The sequence below is a fragment of the Chiloscyllium plagiosum genome, chromosome 2, assembly GCF_004010195.1.
Source record: "Chiloscyllium plagiosum isolate BGI_BamShark_2017 chromosome 2, ASM401019v2, whole genome shotgun sequence".
Lineage (NCBI taxonomy): Eukaryota > Metazoa > Chordata > Chondrichthyes > Orectolobiformes > Hemiscylliidae > Chiloscyllium > Chiloscyllium plagiosum.
This window is the reverse complement of record NC_057711.1, coordinates 53,430,430-53,445,594: the sequence shown is the minus strand read 5'-3', so window position 1 is coordinate 53,445,594 and position 15,165 is coordinate 53,430,430. Positions and strand designations below refer to the sequence as shown.

General features: G+C 39.8%; 1 protein-coding gene across 2 annotated transcripts in view; it reads right to left on the bottom strand.

Annotated features, from left to right (window-relative positions):
* Positions 1 to 15,165, bottom strand: part of LOC122559783 (leucyl-cystinyl aminopeptidase-like) — a 121,092-nt gene that overhangs the window by 14,833 nt on the left and 91,094 nt on the right. For both annotated transcript variants that reach the window (XM_043709804.1, XM_043709814.1), the window contains exons 11-13: positions 6,251 to 6,348; positions 4,170 to 4,356; positions 705 to 861 (exon numbers count right to left, since the gene is read on the bottom strand). In XM_043709804.1, coding sequence (XP_043565739.1) covers positions 705 to 861; positions 4,170 to 4,356; positions 6,251 to 6,348 — 442 coding nt within the window. The remainder of the gene's footprint in view (positions 1 to 704; positions 862 to 4,169; positions 4,357 to 6,250; positions 6,349 to 15,165) is intronic.

The following is a 15,165-nucleotide window of genomic DNA, read 5'->3' as shown; positions in this document are numbered from 1 at the left end:
TTCACAAAATCATGAGGGGCATGGATAGGATAAATAAACAAAGCCTTTTCCCTGGGGTGGGTGAGTCCAGAACTAGAGGGCATAGGTTTAGGGTGAGAGGGGAAAGATATAAGAGAGACCTAAGGGGCAACTTTTTCACACAGAGGGTGCTATGTGTATGGAATGAGCTGCCAGAAGAAGTGGTGCAGTCTGGTACAATTGCAACATTTAAAAGGCATTTGGATGGGTATATGAATAGGAAGGGTTTGGAGGGATATGGGCCAGGTGCTGGCAGGTGGGACTAGATTGGGTTGGGATATTTGGTCAGCATGGACGGGTTGGACTGAAGGGTCTGTTTCCATGCTGTACATCTCTATGACTCTATGAGATAAATATAAAGCCCCTCAAACATTGAAAAATGTAAACAGGTACATTTAATATGAAGGTAGGAATTTTGGCAGAGAGGGACTAAGACAAAATACTGGCTATACCGATCTTGCTGCTCTAAAACAAACAAGCAAGAAAGCAAAAACAGCATTACACAAAATGACAAAATTGAGATAATGAAGTTATTTACATTTTGATGCTTCCCATTATCTTATTATAATGACTTAATGCCTTTGATTATAGTTTATGAAGGTACAGTTTGTGATAGGTGGAATACAATAGTTTCACAATACTGCTCCAGATAAACATACGAGAGACTATGGATAAAAAAAAATTACCTCCATCCGGTCAGTGAGTTGCAGCATTCCCCTCTTTTGTACAAGCCAGTAGATATTGTGGAGTTGAAACAATGCTTCAGCTATTGGTGCATTACTGCTTTCATTTTTCATATACTTGGTCATGGACAATGCCTGTTGCATTGAGACTTTCCCCGCACTACAGGCAGTAAGAGAAAACACAGTCCGTCACACAACTCTGCCACTGAGGAATACCTGCTTGGATTCCAATGTGACATGTAAAGCATGATTCACAGGCAGTATAGTGTTTTTGGAATTAGAGCAGAGAGAGAGAGACCATTCTGTCCATTCTGCCTGTGTTGATTCTTCAGAAGAACTATACAATTAATCTTATTTCCTGTTCTTTCACAGCCTTGCAAAGCTGTCTTTTTCAAGTTTACGTGCAATTTCATTTTGAAAGTTACTTCTGAATCTGCATAAATTAGTCTTCTGGACAGCAAGTTCCAAATTATAACAAAACCAATCCTTTTGTTTTAAATTCATTCATGGGATGTGGGCATCACTGGCTGGACCAGCATTTATTTCCCATCCCTAACTATCGAGAGGACAATTAAAAGTCAACCACGTTGCTCTGAGTCTAAAGTCATGTTAAGCCAGAGATGGTAAGAACGGCAGTTTCCTCCCCTAAAGGACATTAGTGAACCAGATGAGTTTTACTTGACAATCAGTAATGGTTTCCTCAGACTCTTAAATCCACATTTTAATTGAATTCAAATTCCATCATCTGCCATGATGGAATTCAAACCTAGGTCCTTAGAATATTAGCTGGGGCTCTAAATTATGAGTCAAATGACAATACTAGTTGGTCATCTGTTTCTCACCTCCCTGTTCTTTTTGTTAGTTATCTTATTTCTGTGTTATTTGGTTCTGATACATTCACAAGTAGAAACTGTTTCTCTATGAAAATCTCTATTTTGAAGACCTCGACTAAATCCCTCTTAACTTCCTCTGGTCTTATTCCAATTTCTCTAGTCTCTTCAAGATCATTTCCCTCAACATTGGTTTAATTCTAGCAAATATCTTTTACATCTTCTCAAAGGCCACCCTTTCTAAAATGGTATGCCTGGAATTGGACACTATTACTTAACTGAGACCTAATCAGTGGCTTAGAAAGGTTTAGAATAACTTCTTGTTTTAATATGGGTTTCAATGTAAAAAGCTATGAACCCCTTGATCCTATTTTTAAAACAATGTTCTTTACAGAAATAAGCCTTTCCATTTATAAATAAAAATGATGATCAGTTGGTTGCTACTTGACCGCTAAATGTTTTAAATCTTTGGGAATCTGAATTGCCCTTAGAACCCAAGATGCAAGAACATTACAGGAGATGACCAGCAGTGAAAGCAGAGTGCAGAGAAATTTACGTGCAAATCTCATGTTTCTGCTTAGCCTGAAGCTCAATCTGAAGTGCCTAACACTAAGAAAACAAATTTGAGGAGATTGTTCACTAGACGATCTCCACAGTGGTCTGAACACACCAAATATCTCTGCTCCTTCAGCTTACTTCCACCTTTTGAGAACTTTGATAGAGTCCCATACAAAAAAAAAGGTAATGGGTAAACACTCAGAAAGCCTTGGTGTTCTGGCAAATCTGCGGATATTGTCAAAGAGTATGAAGGGGTTTAACCCCATCTCTGCACATGGCTTTGTGCACCATCCTTCCCAGTGTGGACACAGTGGTCAACTGCATTGCTCGTACACCTGCCGACCCAAAATTACAGCAGCCTCTGATGGGTATTGTTTCAGCTTCAATTCGACAAAAGCAGAAACGATCTGATGTTCCAGTAGTGCAGTGTAATCTTAAACTGAAACTGCAATAAGGCTATAAGATATAGGAGGAGAAGTAGGCCATTCAGCCCATCAAGTACTCTCATCATTCAATGAGATTACAGCTGATCTGACGATCCTCAGCTCCACTCTTATACTCATTCTCAGTAACCCTTGATTCTCTTTCTGATTAAAAATCTGTCTAATTCAGCCTTAAGTATACTTATTAATGTAGCCTCATTAGCCCTCTATTGGAAAGAATTCCACAGATCCACAAACCTCAGAAGAAATTCCTCCTCATCTCTGTTTTAAGTGTGTGACCCCTTAATCTGAGATTATGCCCTCAAGTCTTATACTCTCCCACAAAGTGAAACACCTTTTTGCACCTACCTTGCCAAATGCACTAAGAATCTTGTATATTTCAATATGTTGCCTCTCATACTTCTAAATTTCACAGGCCCAGGCACTCCTTCTAAGACAGTATCTCTGTACCCAGTATCAGCCTAAGAACCTTACATGGTCTGTCTCCATTGCCAGTTAATCTTTCCTAAGATAAGGAGCCCAAAACTGTTGGCAGTATTCCAGCTGTGGTCTGGCTAGTACAGTTTTAGCAACACTTCACTACTTTCATATAAAAAAAGAATATATGGACTGTTGCTATCACGGGTGGAGAATGCAGTGTTCAAGGGGTCTTACAGGATGTCACAGTAGTATCCTTGAACATGTTGTGATTGAGGAGGAGCTGCCTCTAAAGAACAGCAGGGGCTCCATGGAACCTCATCTCATCCAAGCTCATCATCCTTATATTCTTCTTTTCCTTATGTTTACCTTAACTTACCCTAAAATACAGGTCTTCACTTTGACTGCTCCTTATGGTAACAAGTTCCATATTCTGACCATATTCTAGAAAAAAGATTTGTTAATCACCATCTTATGTTAATAGCCCTTCTTGCTGGTCTCACCTTATCTATGTCTAGTTTCAAAAACTCCTCCATAATGTTAAAGACCTCACCCCTCAACTTTCCATAATAAAGAGACCCTGCTTGTACATTTGTCTCTGGTAGGTACGACCTCTCCATGAGCTAGATTAGATCACTTAGTGTGGAAACAGGCCCTTCGGCCCAACAAGTCCACACCAACCCGCCAAAGTGCAACCCACCCAGACCCATTTCCCTACATTTACCCCTGCCCCTAACACTACGGGCAATTTTAGCAAGGCCAATTCACCTAACCTACACATTTTTGGAGGAAACCGGAGCACCCGGAGGAAACCCACGCAGACACGGGGAGAATGTGCAAACTCCACACAGTCGCCTGAGGCGGGAACTGAACCCGGGTCTCTGGCTCTGTGAGGCAGCAGTGCTAACCACTGTGCCACTACTAATAATGTCACCAGTATTTGCACCATCTCCAATGCCTTTTATATCCTTTTTATAAAATGAAGATGAGAATTGTTCACAGTACACCAGAAGTGGTCTAAGCAATAATCTGTACAAGTTTAAATGCTATCCCTCTAGAGTTAAAGTACAGTATAACCAATATATTTCTCAGCATACCTGAACTAAAACAGCAACAATGGTGATTAACATTTATTTGAAGCAGCACCAAAGATATACTTGTTATAATGTACTAAACATAAATAAATTCAAAAAACAAAATAGGCTAAAACAACTGATTACCTTGCAAGCACAAATGCATTATTAATGAGGCCAGCTCGATCTTGGTCACTGAGAGCTAAATGGTTATTTTGCAATAATCCACTTAATTCCATCGAGATGTCCCCTTCATAATGTATGATGTAATACCCACTCATATTCACGTTAAATTTCACCCAGGTCACATTTGGTTCTTTAAGGTCAATAACGTCTAATAGAAAATAAAATGCAAAAACATTTCTATGAAACTGTCAGATCACTGTTAAAATTGGACATTGGATAAGTGACACAATAATATTCCCTGATGAAATTAATTCAGTCATACAAGGTCATATGGTTCTGCACAAAAGCCATTAAAACCTCAAACAGACTACCTTTTAATGATATACAGTTGCACATCAGACAGTGCATTAAATGTATTTAGTGACTGAATCACACAGACTTGGCATACTCTTAGCCATGTTGTTTGATGGTATAATTAGCCCAGTGCCTTATTTTAGAGATTAGAAAATCGATTGCATTTTGAAACCCTGAATGTTATCTAGCAATCTTGAGTAGAAAGTTAAATGTTTGAACATAAAATGAGGGCAAGACCAGCATTAAACATGATAATTCATGTGGCTAAATTCCCTAGTAACCACAGAGAAGGCGCACTACATAACTGGAAGATACTTGCACTTCAATAAGTAAGCATATTTTTGGTGGTGATGATTGTGAAGACTAAAATTGGAAAGAAAAGGGGAGCAAAAAGGATACCAATGTACAAATCAGATCACTGGGAGGGGCATTTGAGCATGTTATAATGAAGGAATATAAACCAATGTTACAATATTGAACATAGCTCAAGTAATGTACACCATCAGAATACAAAGATTTGGCACAAACTATATTCAGTACATATTTTGTATTGACATAGTCCAAGGAAATTTTATAATAATCATTCTTGACTTTCCCATTATTGTAGTCCTATTCTCTCCTGGTGGGAAATTAATGTTTTTATTCTGCAAATCTCCACAGTAGAGGTGTTCAATTCTAACACGCTAATATAAGAATAGAAAGTTGCATATTGCTATTCAGGAATGTAACAAAGTACCATCAAGATTTCACTAATTGCCACTAAATGTTAATATCAACACAAATGTATATATCTTGTTAGTTATCTACTTACCATCTGAATATAAATATTATAAGAAGTGTCTGAGGACATTCATGTCAGTCAGTCTTCACTAACAGAAAATAACATGTCAGGAATAGTGGGTGTATATGGGGGATACAATAATAGGGAGTTAGGATAAAATGCCACTTAAATCAACAACACATGACTGATATCATAATGTTCTAATTAATTCAATTTTAAACACACTTGAGTTGAACTACAGATTGTTTAGCAATGGAATAAGTAGAAAGACCAATTACTAGCAACAAAAAAAAATCATTGGTTGCTAGTACAGAGCTTGAGTATTACTGAAAAAAGACACATTTTGTTAATGTTTTTCATCTTGCACTCATCGAGATAATTCACAAGTATACCTACGAAGATGGAAACTAACATTTATACGTAAGGTGTGATTGTTGGTTAGTTAGTAGACACTGATCGATAGATGCTTTGTCTTAGAAAATGTAACAGTTAAAGATGATTGACAGTTAACTGTTAGGCTTTGTTTAGATTTTAAATCAGAAATGAAATGGCTATCACTCATTTTGTTTAGTTGAAATACGTGTAGTGCATGTCACATTCATTCTGCAAAGATCAGGGCCCTGTGCATGAATACATGTAGCTTCCAGTATATGTAAGTGTTCCAAACTGCAAAGCTAAGTGACAATCAAAATTTAGTTGTCAATGTAATTCTTCACACTGTCAGGATTATATAGCAAATGTTGTAAATGAAGGAAGATTGAATCAGAATGTATAATTCCAAATAATAACATCAAAGACCAGAATTCTGCAGATAATTGAAAGTATAGCTTCAGGTCAGTCTTATGTTCCAGTGTGAAGCCTGTATATGATGACTAACCACAGCTCTAGTAAAACTTACCAAAGACCCATTCAAAACTACTCAGCAGAGATACCATTTGCTTTATTTCTTGAAGTCAAAAACAATCACCTGTTTTGCTCTTAAGGAACCATGTTTTGATACACTGGGGTTGGCCATAATTGCTGCAACTGCTGGTCATGTACGTCAATGGAATGTGCCACAGGTAACTGAGAAAAACCAAATCAGAGCTTCAAGTCAGTTTCACTTGGTTTAAAAAACTAATAGATATTAGACTGGAAAAAAAGCTAAATAATTAATCTAAGTTGTGAGCTGCAGCAACTGAAATCATTATCTCTCTAATGTAATGGTCATTCTTACACAAAAGCAAAACACAAAGAATTAACTATTATCATGCACTATTAAAATGATCCAAAAATCCTAGGTATATTCAATCGTAATACAAATTTTACTGTCAACTTAATAAAAGGGGAAAAAACCCAGTCTATTATGAACAATTCATGTTCATTTTTTTTAAAAACTCCTAACGCTCCTTTATAACTCATGGTGCGGATGGTTAAGTTATTAGAATTGGTTTAATAACAGGAAACAGGGGGCTGGACAAATGGATGATGTTAAGGTTGTTAGACTGTAACAAATTCAGTATCGCAATAGCAAATGCTAGTCTGTCATGAAAGGACTGAAAGCAAGATTGGTCATTTTGTTGATGACACAAGATGGGCAGAAAAGTAAGTTGTGAAGAAGACGTGAGGAATCTGAAAAAGGGTATGGATAAGTTAGTAAACAAAATGTGGTAAAATGTAAACATGGCTACTTCAGCAGGAAAAATGGAAAAGCAATGTATTGTTTCAGTGGAATGAGATTTCAGAATTCTGAGGCACAAAGAATGTCCTGGCATATGAAAATTTGGAACGTAGGTCTAGTTATTGATAATGAAGGCAAATACAATGTGTTTATTTATTGTAAAAGGAATAGAATATTAAATTATTGCATGTTTTGCTATAGATGTACAGAGTATTGGCCACATCAAGAGTACTTGTACAGTTTTGCTTTCCTTATTTAAGAAAGGACATACTGCATTGACTGTTTGTGGCCAACACTGCCACTTGATGGAGCACTGTGTCATCATACTCAAAACTGGAATGTGCCTTTTAATTCACACCCAACAGCAGTGAGCTATATGTGATAAATAAATTTAAAAGTGACTGAAGAAATGAAAGTACATTTGAGAGAAGCCTGACAGAAGCATTCAAAGTGCAAAGTGAATTTGTTTTTGTATTTTAATAGATCATTTATACTCAGTTATTAACTCAGTTGACTATTGGTTGGTTTGTGATGCAAAGTGACACTATTAGCATGGATTCAATTCCCGCATTGGCAGAGGTCACCATGAATTCCTGCATTTTCAACCGCACTCCTCACCTGATGTGTGGTGACCCTCAGGTTAAACTCACCACCAGTTATCTTTCTCTGATGACCATTTAAACCTGCACGTTCATACCTTACCACAGCACTTTAATTTAAATTTTATTGCATAAAGCCATTCAGCCTTTCAGAAAATCAAAGTACATAATTTTTTTTGAAATTATGTAATGATCTATGCAGGCATTACACTACAGATTGTGTTTCACTCATGGTGTGGTGTCATAGGTGAAACTTTGCATCTGCAGATGGATCACTGTGGCTATGTGGGAAGGGAGTTGATAGGATGGCTACTGAAAGAATGCTTCCCCTTATGGCAAAGACTAGAATAGAATACATTGCTTGAAAACAAGGGATTTCTCATTTAAGATGGGAGTGAGGATGATTTTTTCTCTCTGATGGTTGAGAGTCTGTGGAAGTCTCTTCTCCACAGAGCAGTAAAAGCAGTGTGACTAACAATGTTTTTTAAAGCAAAAATAGATAGATTCATGACTAACACCAGAGTCAAAGAGTTTCGCGTTCTACAGGAAAATAGAACTGTAGCCATAATCAGATCAGCCATGATCTTATTGAATAGGCCTACCCTTCTCCAAATTCATATGGTCATATGTTTGTAGATGAGGATTTATGGCAATCACTTATTGCACACTTCCTGCTTTGTGTACCTCAAAATGTTAGCCACAGGTCAATTAGAAATCTTGCATTATGACTCATGGTCATAATTAACATGACAAATCCCAATCAAGATGAGATGGAAATGGTGGAACACTATTAACATTAGAATCTGGATCAAATGCAAAGTTGTTCACAATTACAAATGGAAAATCACACCTATTTGTTGAACTACAAGTTGTGTTTTCTGTAACAAAAAATACAAACTAATTTTGTGTTTATCTTAGCTTAGCCTTTCTGCTACAATAGATCCTAAATTGTCTTCAGCAGTGAAGGAGTTCTGGCCATCACATAACTACCTCCTCAACTTCAGCAGATTTCCTGGGTTAGGGCTGTGCATGCATTTACAACATCAGCTCTCTTGCTGTCATTTCTCCTTCAAAACACATTCTTGAAAAATACCTCTTCTCCAATTTTTAGTTACCTGTCTTTTTATTTCCCTATGTGGATCCATCAAATTTTGTTTGCTATTGCTCTTGTAAAGTGCATTGAGTTGTATCTTAAAGATGTTATACAAGATTATTACTATAACACATAGCATGTAAACAACCCTTCTGTCCAACCAGTCCATGCTGACCATGTTCCCAAACTAAACTTGGCCCATATCCCTCCAAACCTTTCTTATTCGTGAACTTATCCAAATGTCTTTCAAATGTTGTAACTGTACCTGCATCCACCACTTTCTCTGTTCCTTCCACAAACCTCTCTCTGTGCAAAAATGTTGACCGTAATGTCCTTTTTAAATCTTTCTCCTCTCACCTTAAAAATATGCCCCCTAGTTTTGAATTCCCCTCACCCTAGGGAAAAGACCCTTGTCATTCACCTTATCTATAACCCCCCATGATTTTATAAACCTCAATAAGGTCACCCCTCAACCTCCGACACTCCAGTGGAAAACGTCCCAGTCTTTCCAGTTTATTTTTATATCTCAAACCCTCCATTCCTGGCAAAATCCTGGTAAATCTTTTCTGAACCGTCTCCAGGTATGGGGAATAATGTATTTCCTATAACAGGACTACGTGAAAGTTCTTGAACTTCTTTTGAAATTCCTATCAAGGAAAATGGCACATTTCACCCAAAGGAATGGCGGAATTATTGTTATGCTTGCACAAGGATAAATCCTGTGACAGAACAGGTTAAATGTCTTACTACCATATTTGTAGGACATCCAGGTAGGCATTCATTTCCTGCAAGCCAGGATCACCACTGGGCCTCTCAGAGTGGATGCCTGCGGCCAAACATTATGTCTCTTCCCATTCTCAGCTGGTCTACTAACCTCCACCGGCCAGACATGCTTTCACCCTTAGCCGGCCTTATTGACATGTGCCAATTGCACTCTAGTTTCCTCCCCTCAGACATCTAATGTGCCTTGTGCAACTTAGACTATTGCCACCCAATCTCATTACACAGCATTAACAAATGCACCCTAAAGATGACAAAACAGTAGTTACTGACTCCAAAGTCCAACAAGCACAGTACCTTGTCTGCTGCAGATCTCAGGTCAGGCAGTCAGGAATCTGAAGGCATAAATTGCTCACATGTAGAGAGCTTAGCTGGGAAATGAAACTTAATTCTGGTGAGCTGACTTTTTAATGAGCATGTATAACATGATTGGAAAATTGCTGTTGTAACCCCCTTGTTCAAAACAGAATCAAGACAAAAGATGGAAAATTATAGGCCAATTAGCATAACCTCGGTTGTAGGTAAAATTCTAGAATCCATCACTAAGGATGAGATTTCTAAATTCTTGGAAGTACAGGGTTTGATTAGAACAAATCAACATGGATTTAGTATGGGGAGGTCATGCCTGACAAACCTGTCAGAATCCTTTGAAGAGGTAACAAATAGGTTAGACCAGGGAAACCCAGTAGATGTTATCTATCTGGACTTCCAAAAGGCCTCATGGGAGGCTGCTGAGTAAGGTTAGGGCCCATGGTGTTCAAGGTGAGCTACTGGCATAATTGGGGATTGGCTGTCTGACAGAAGGCAGAGAGTTTGGATAAAAGGTTTTTTTTTCAGAATGGCAGCCGGTGACAAGTGGAGTCCCGCAGCTGTTCACTTTATATTTTAATGGTCTGGATGAAGGGACTGGGGGCATTCTGGCAAAGTTCATCGATGATACGAAGTTAGCTGGACAGGTAGTACCGAGGAGGTGGGGAGGCTGCAGAAAGATGTATTCAGTTTAGGAAAGTGGTCCAGAAAATGGCTGATGAAATTCAATGTGAGCAAGTACAAGGTCTTGCACTTTGGAAAAAGAATACAGGCACAGACTATTTTTTAAACTGTGAGAAAATTCATAAAGCCAAAGTATAAAGAGATCTGGGAGTGCTAGTCCAGGATTCTCTAAAGGTTAATTTGCAGGTTGAGTCCATGATTAAGAAAGTAAAGTAATGTTGTCATTTATCTCAAGAGGATTGGAATGTAAAAGCAGTGATGTGCTTCTGAGACTTTGTAGAGCTCTGGTTAGGCCCCCATTTAGAATACTGTGTCCACACCTCAGGAAGGACATACTGGCACTGGTGCGTGTCCAGCAGAGATTCACACAGATGATCCATGGAATGGTAGGCTTAACATATGATGAAGGGCTGAGGATCCTGGGATTGTATTCATTAGAGTTTAGAAGGTTGAGGGGAGATCTAATTGAAACTTACAAGATAATGCCTGGCTTAGAAAGGGTGGATACTGGGAAGTTGTTTCCATTAGGCAGGGGGACTAGGACCCGTGAGTACAGCCTTAAAATTAGAGGGGATCAATTTAGAACAGAAATGAGGAGACATTTCTTCAGCCAGAGTGTGGTGGGCCTGTGGAATTCATTGCCATGGAGCACAGTGGAGGCCGGGACATTGGGTGTCTTCAAGGCAAAGATTGATAAATTTTTGATCTCACAAGGAATAAAGGGCTACGGGGAGAGTGCAGGTAAGTGGAATTGAAATGCCCATGAGCCATGATTAAATGACAGAGTGGACCTGATGGGCCAAATGGCCTTGCTTCTACTCCTATGTCTAATGGTCTTATGGTATACATGTGTAAAAGTGTTTCTTGATGCCCTCTGCTTTATTGGCCTTTAAAGTTCAAATAACCTAACTGCAAATTCCATCCCACTATCCTGAACCTGTTTCTTGGCCTCTTGCAGGAATACATTTACCCTATACATCTAGCTTCTTGCACGGCAATGTTTAAACCCAAGGATAGATGCAAATTGAAAATAGGTATGTCTTGCGTTCACTGTCATACTAACATAAATGTCTTATTACTGCCACTTAACACACCATGACCAGACATCTTGTAATCTGCTAGTCACTTTTGCAAAGTCATTCTGAAAGTGCAGGAAGAATCACTGCATTCTGGCCAATTATCTAACAGAAAATCTACCCTTTGTTTATATCTGGAAATGTTTCATTAAAATTTACATCTCTGTTCTCTGAATTCCACAAGTGATCTAAAGACTTTGATTATGACTTTTTGAATATTTTGACAAGTTCAGTGACAAAACGTTGAAACTAGCAACTGTGATTAATGTCTTCACAGCCCCCGTTGGTTAATGCCCCTTAATGTGACTAAATGGAGCTGGTTGTGAAAACATTATACATCATGGCAACATCAAAGAAGTTAAAGAGCAAGCAGGAAACCAAGGACTGTGGTTAATAAATCACTGAAAGTCCACAAATAGGTGTGATGAGCCCATTGAAAAGGCAATTTAGATTTCAGGTTAGGGCAGTGAAAATGAAAGCTGCATCATTGCATCAAGCTGTAGAAGATCTTGGTACATTTGAGAACATTGTGTTCAGTTCTAATAGAAATCATTGAGGAAGTGCAGAGAAAAGCATCTAAAATGATAATCAATCTTTGCAATCAGAAAATAATTGGAGAAAGTATGATTGTAGAAACACAGACTGAGAGAGACATTGTTTACAGCTTATAAAATGAAGAAGTAATTATATACTGTTGAACTGGACAATCTATTTATAATTTTGATTGTGATGGAAGAGTTAGAGCAGATAGATATTATGTGAAGGGGTAATTAGGTGTTGGGAATCCTTCTTTTTGCTGTACTGAATACAGAGGGAATTGCAGATTACCTTTTTTACTTTAAAGTGAGAGTTGGAAAAATGTCCTGTGTGGATGATAATGGATGAATTGCTGAGAACAGTGGGATTACTGAAGTAGTTCAGTCTCTGGAATTTGTTTAATTGAAGATTGGGTATTCATTTCATCAATCTGCCAAGGATTTTATTAGTGTGGGGTGAGAAAGAAGAGGTCAGAACTGTAAATGGCTGCATTGTGAGACACAGTAAACCAGTGAGTCATTATTCCTATGTTTACATGAAACACAATTTATTCTGTAAAATATAGCATGTCAAGATCACTTAAATGTGTCAACTGGAGTTATAGCCATCTTAATCATATTATAGGTCATCCACAAAGTAGTGGTGGCTAAAATTCCCAAAATTGGTAGCATTTTGACATTTTTGAAAGAATTATGCCACAAGATTTACTGTTTTACACAAAAGGTTTTACTTTGCACAAGTTAAACAATTCAAGAACTACTGACTAAGACTAGATTTTGTAAACACTTATACTTTCAAGTTGAAAATCTCAGCAGAGCCCTTTGTTCGACTTGTAATTCCACTCAACAATTACTCAGTGATTCCTTCATGTTGACTGGTTCAAAACCATGGTGTACCACAACTCTCAGGAATTCACTTTGATTCCCCTCAATGTTCCTGTAGACATTTTTAAAAAATTATTGCGCTCCTTCCACTTACATCCAGCCTGTGACAGTCAACTCTTCTTAAATAACTCATCATTGTGGATGCTGCAGCTTAGCATCCGTCTCGCCACTTAGTGATTCCAAATCAGAAAGCACACTTGGTGCTCACACGAGAAGGTTGAACAGTTCATCACCTTCACTAACACCTTTCACCCTGACCTCAAGTTCACCTGGAACATCTCGGACACCTCCTTCCCCTTCCTAGACCTCTCCATCTCCTATCTTCGGTGATCAACTAACCACAGACATCTACTACAAGCTCACCGACTCCCACAGCTATCTAGACGACACCTCCTCCCACCCTACCTCCTGTAAAAACATTATCCCTTATTCCCAGCTCCTCCACCTCTGCCGCATCTGTTCCCAGGATGAACAATTCCACCTTAGGAAATCCCAGATGGCCTCCTTCTTCCAAGATCACAATTTCCTTTCCCATGTGATCGACGATGACCTCCAGCGCATCTCCTCCACTTCCTGCACCTCCTCCCTTGAACCCCACCCCTCTTAAAGCAACAAGGACAGAACCCTTCTGGTCCTCACCTTCCACCCCACCAACCTCCATATACATCGTAACATCCTCTGCCACTTCCACCACCTACAAACGGACCCCACCTCCACAGATATATTTCCCTCGCCACCCCTACCAGCATTCTGGAGAGACCATTCCCTTCCCAACTCCCTCATCAGATCCATGCCCTCCACCAACCCACACCACACTCCCGGCACCTTCCCCTGCCACCACAGGAAATGCAAAAGCTGCACCCACACCTCCCCCCTCACCTCCGTGCAACGCCTCAAAGGATCCTTCCACATCTGACAGAAATTTACCTGTACCTCCACCAATGTCATCTACTATATCTGTTGCACCCGATGTGATCTCTTCTACGTCTGGGAGACAGGATAGAAACTTGTGGATCATTTCAGAGAATATCTCTGGGGACACCCGCACCAATCAACCCCACCTCCCCATGGCTGAACACTTCAACTGTCCTTCTCACTCTGCCAAGGATATGGAGGTCCTGGGCATCTGCCATCGCCAAACCCTTACCACCTGATGCCTGGAGGAAGAACGCCTCATCTTCCGCCTTGGGACCTTGCAACCATACGGGATCAATGTAGATTTCATCAGTTTCCTCAGTTCCCTTCCCCCCACATTATCTCAGTCCCAAACCTCCAACCCAGCACTCCTGACCTGTCCATCACCTTTCCCACCTATCCGCTCCACCCTCCTCATCGACCTATCACCTTCTCCCTCACCTTCATCCACCTATCGCATTCTCAGCAACCTTCCTCCCAACCCCAGCCCCCCTTCCATTTATCTCTCAGCCCCGCCCACCCACAAGCCTCATTCCTGATGAAGGGCTTATGCCCAAAATGCCAATTCTCCTGCTCCTCAGATGCTGTCTGACCTGCTGTGCTTTTCCAGCACTACACTCTCGACCTCCACTTTCTCCTAGGTTTCTGAATGCCCTGCATTATTAGTCTGCAGCTCCTGGTAGCTTTTCTCTTTGTGCTCATGTTAAACTGTGTATATCAGTTTAATGGCAGGAGACAGGATGGTGGTGGAGGGTTTTGCGCGTGTGTGTTTCTGTGTATATCTGTTTAATGGCAGGAGACAAGGTGGTGGTGGAGGGTTTTGCGCGCGTGTGTTTCTGTGTATATCTGTTTAATGGCAGGAGACAAGGTGGTGATGGTCTGGTTACTGGTGGTGTGGCACAAGGATCTGTTTCGGGACCACAGCTGTTTGTCATTTTTATAAATGACTTAGACGCACGCATAGATGGATGGGTTAGTAAATTTGCAGATGACACTAAAGTCGGTGGAGTAGTGGACAGTTTAGAAGAATGTTACAGATTGTAGGGGGTCTTAGTTCTTTGAAGACAAGTAGGTTAGACCAGGGAAACCCAGTGGATGTGGTCTATCTAGACTTCCAAAAGGCCTTTGATAAGGTGCCACACGGGAGGGTGCTGAGCAAGGTGAGGTGAGCTACTGGTATGGATTGAGGATTGGCTGTCTGACAGAAGGCAGAGAGTTGGGATAAAAGGTTGTTTTTCGGAATGGCAGCCGGTGACAAGCGGTGTCCCGCAGGGTTCAGTGTTGGGGCCGCAGCTATTCACATTATATATTAATGATCTGGATGAAGGGACTGGGGGCATTCTAG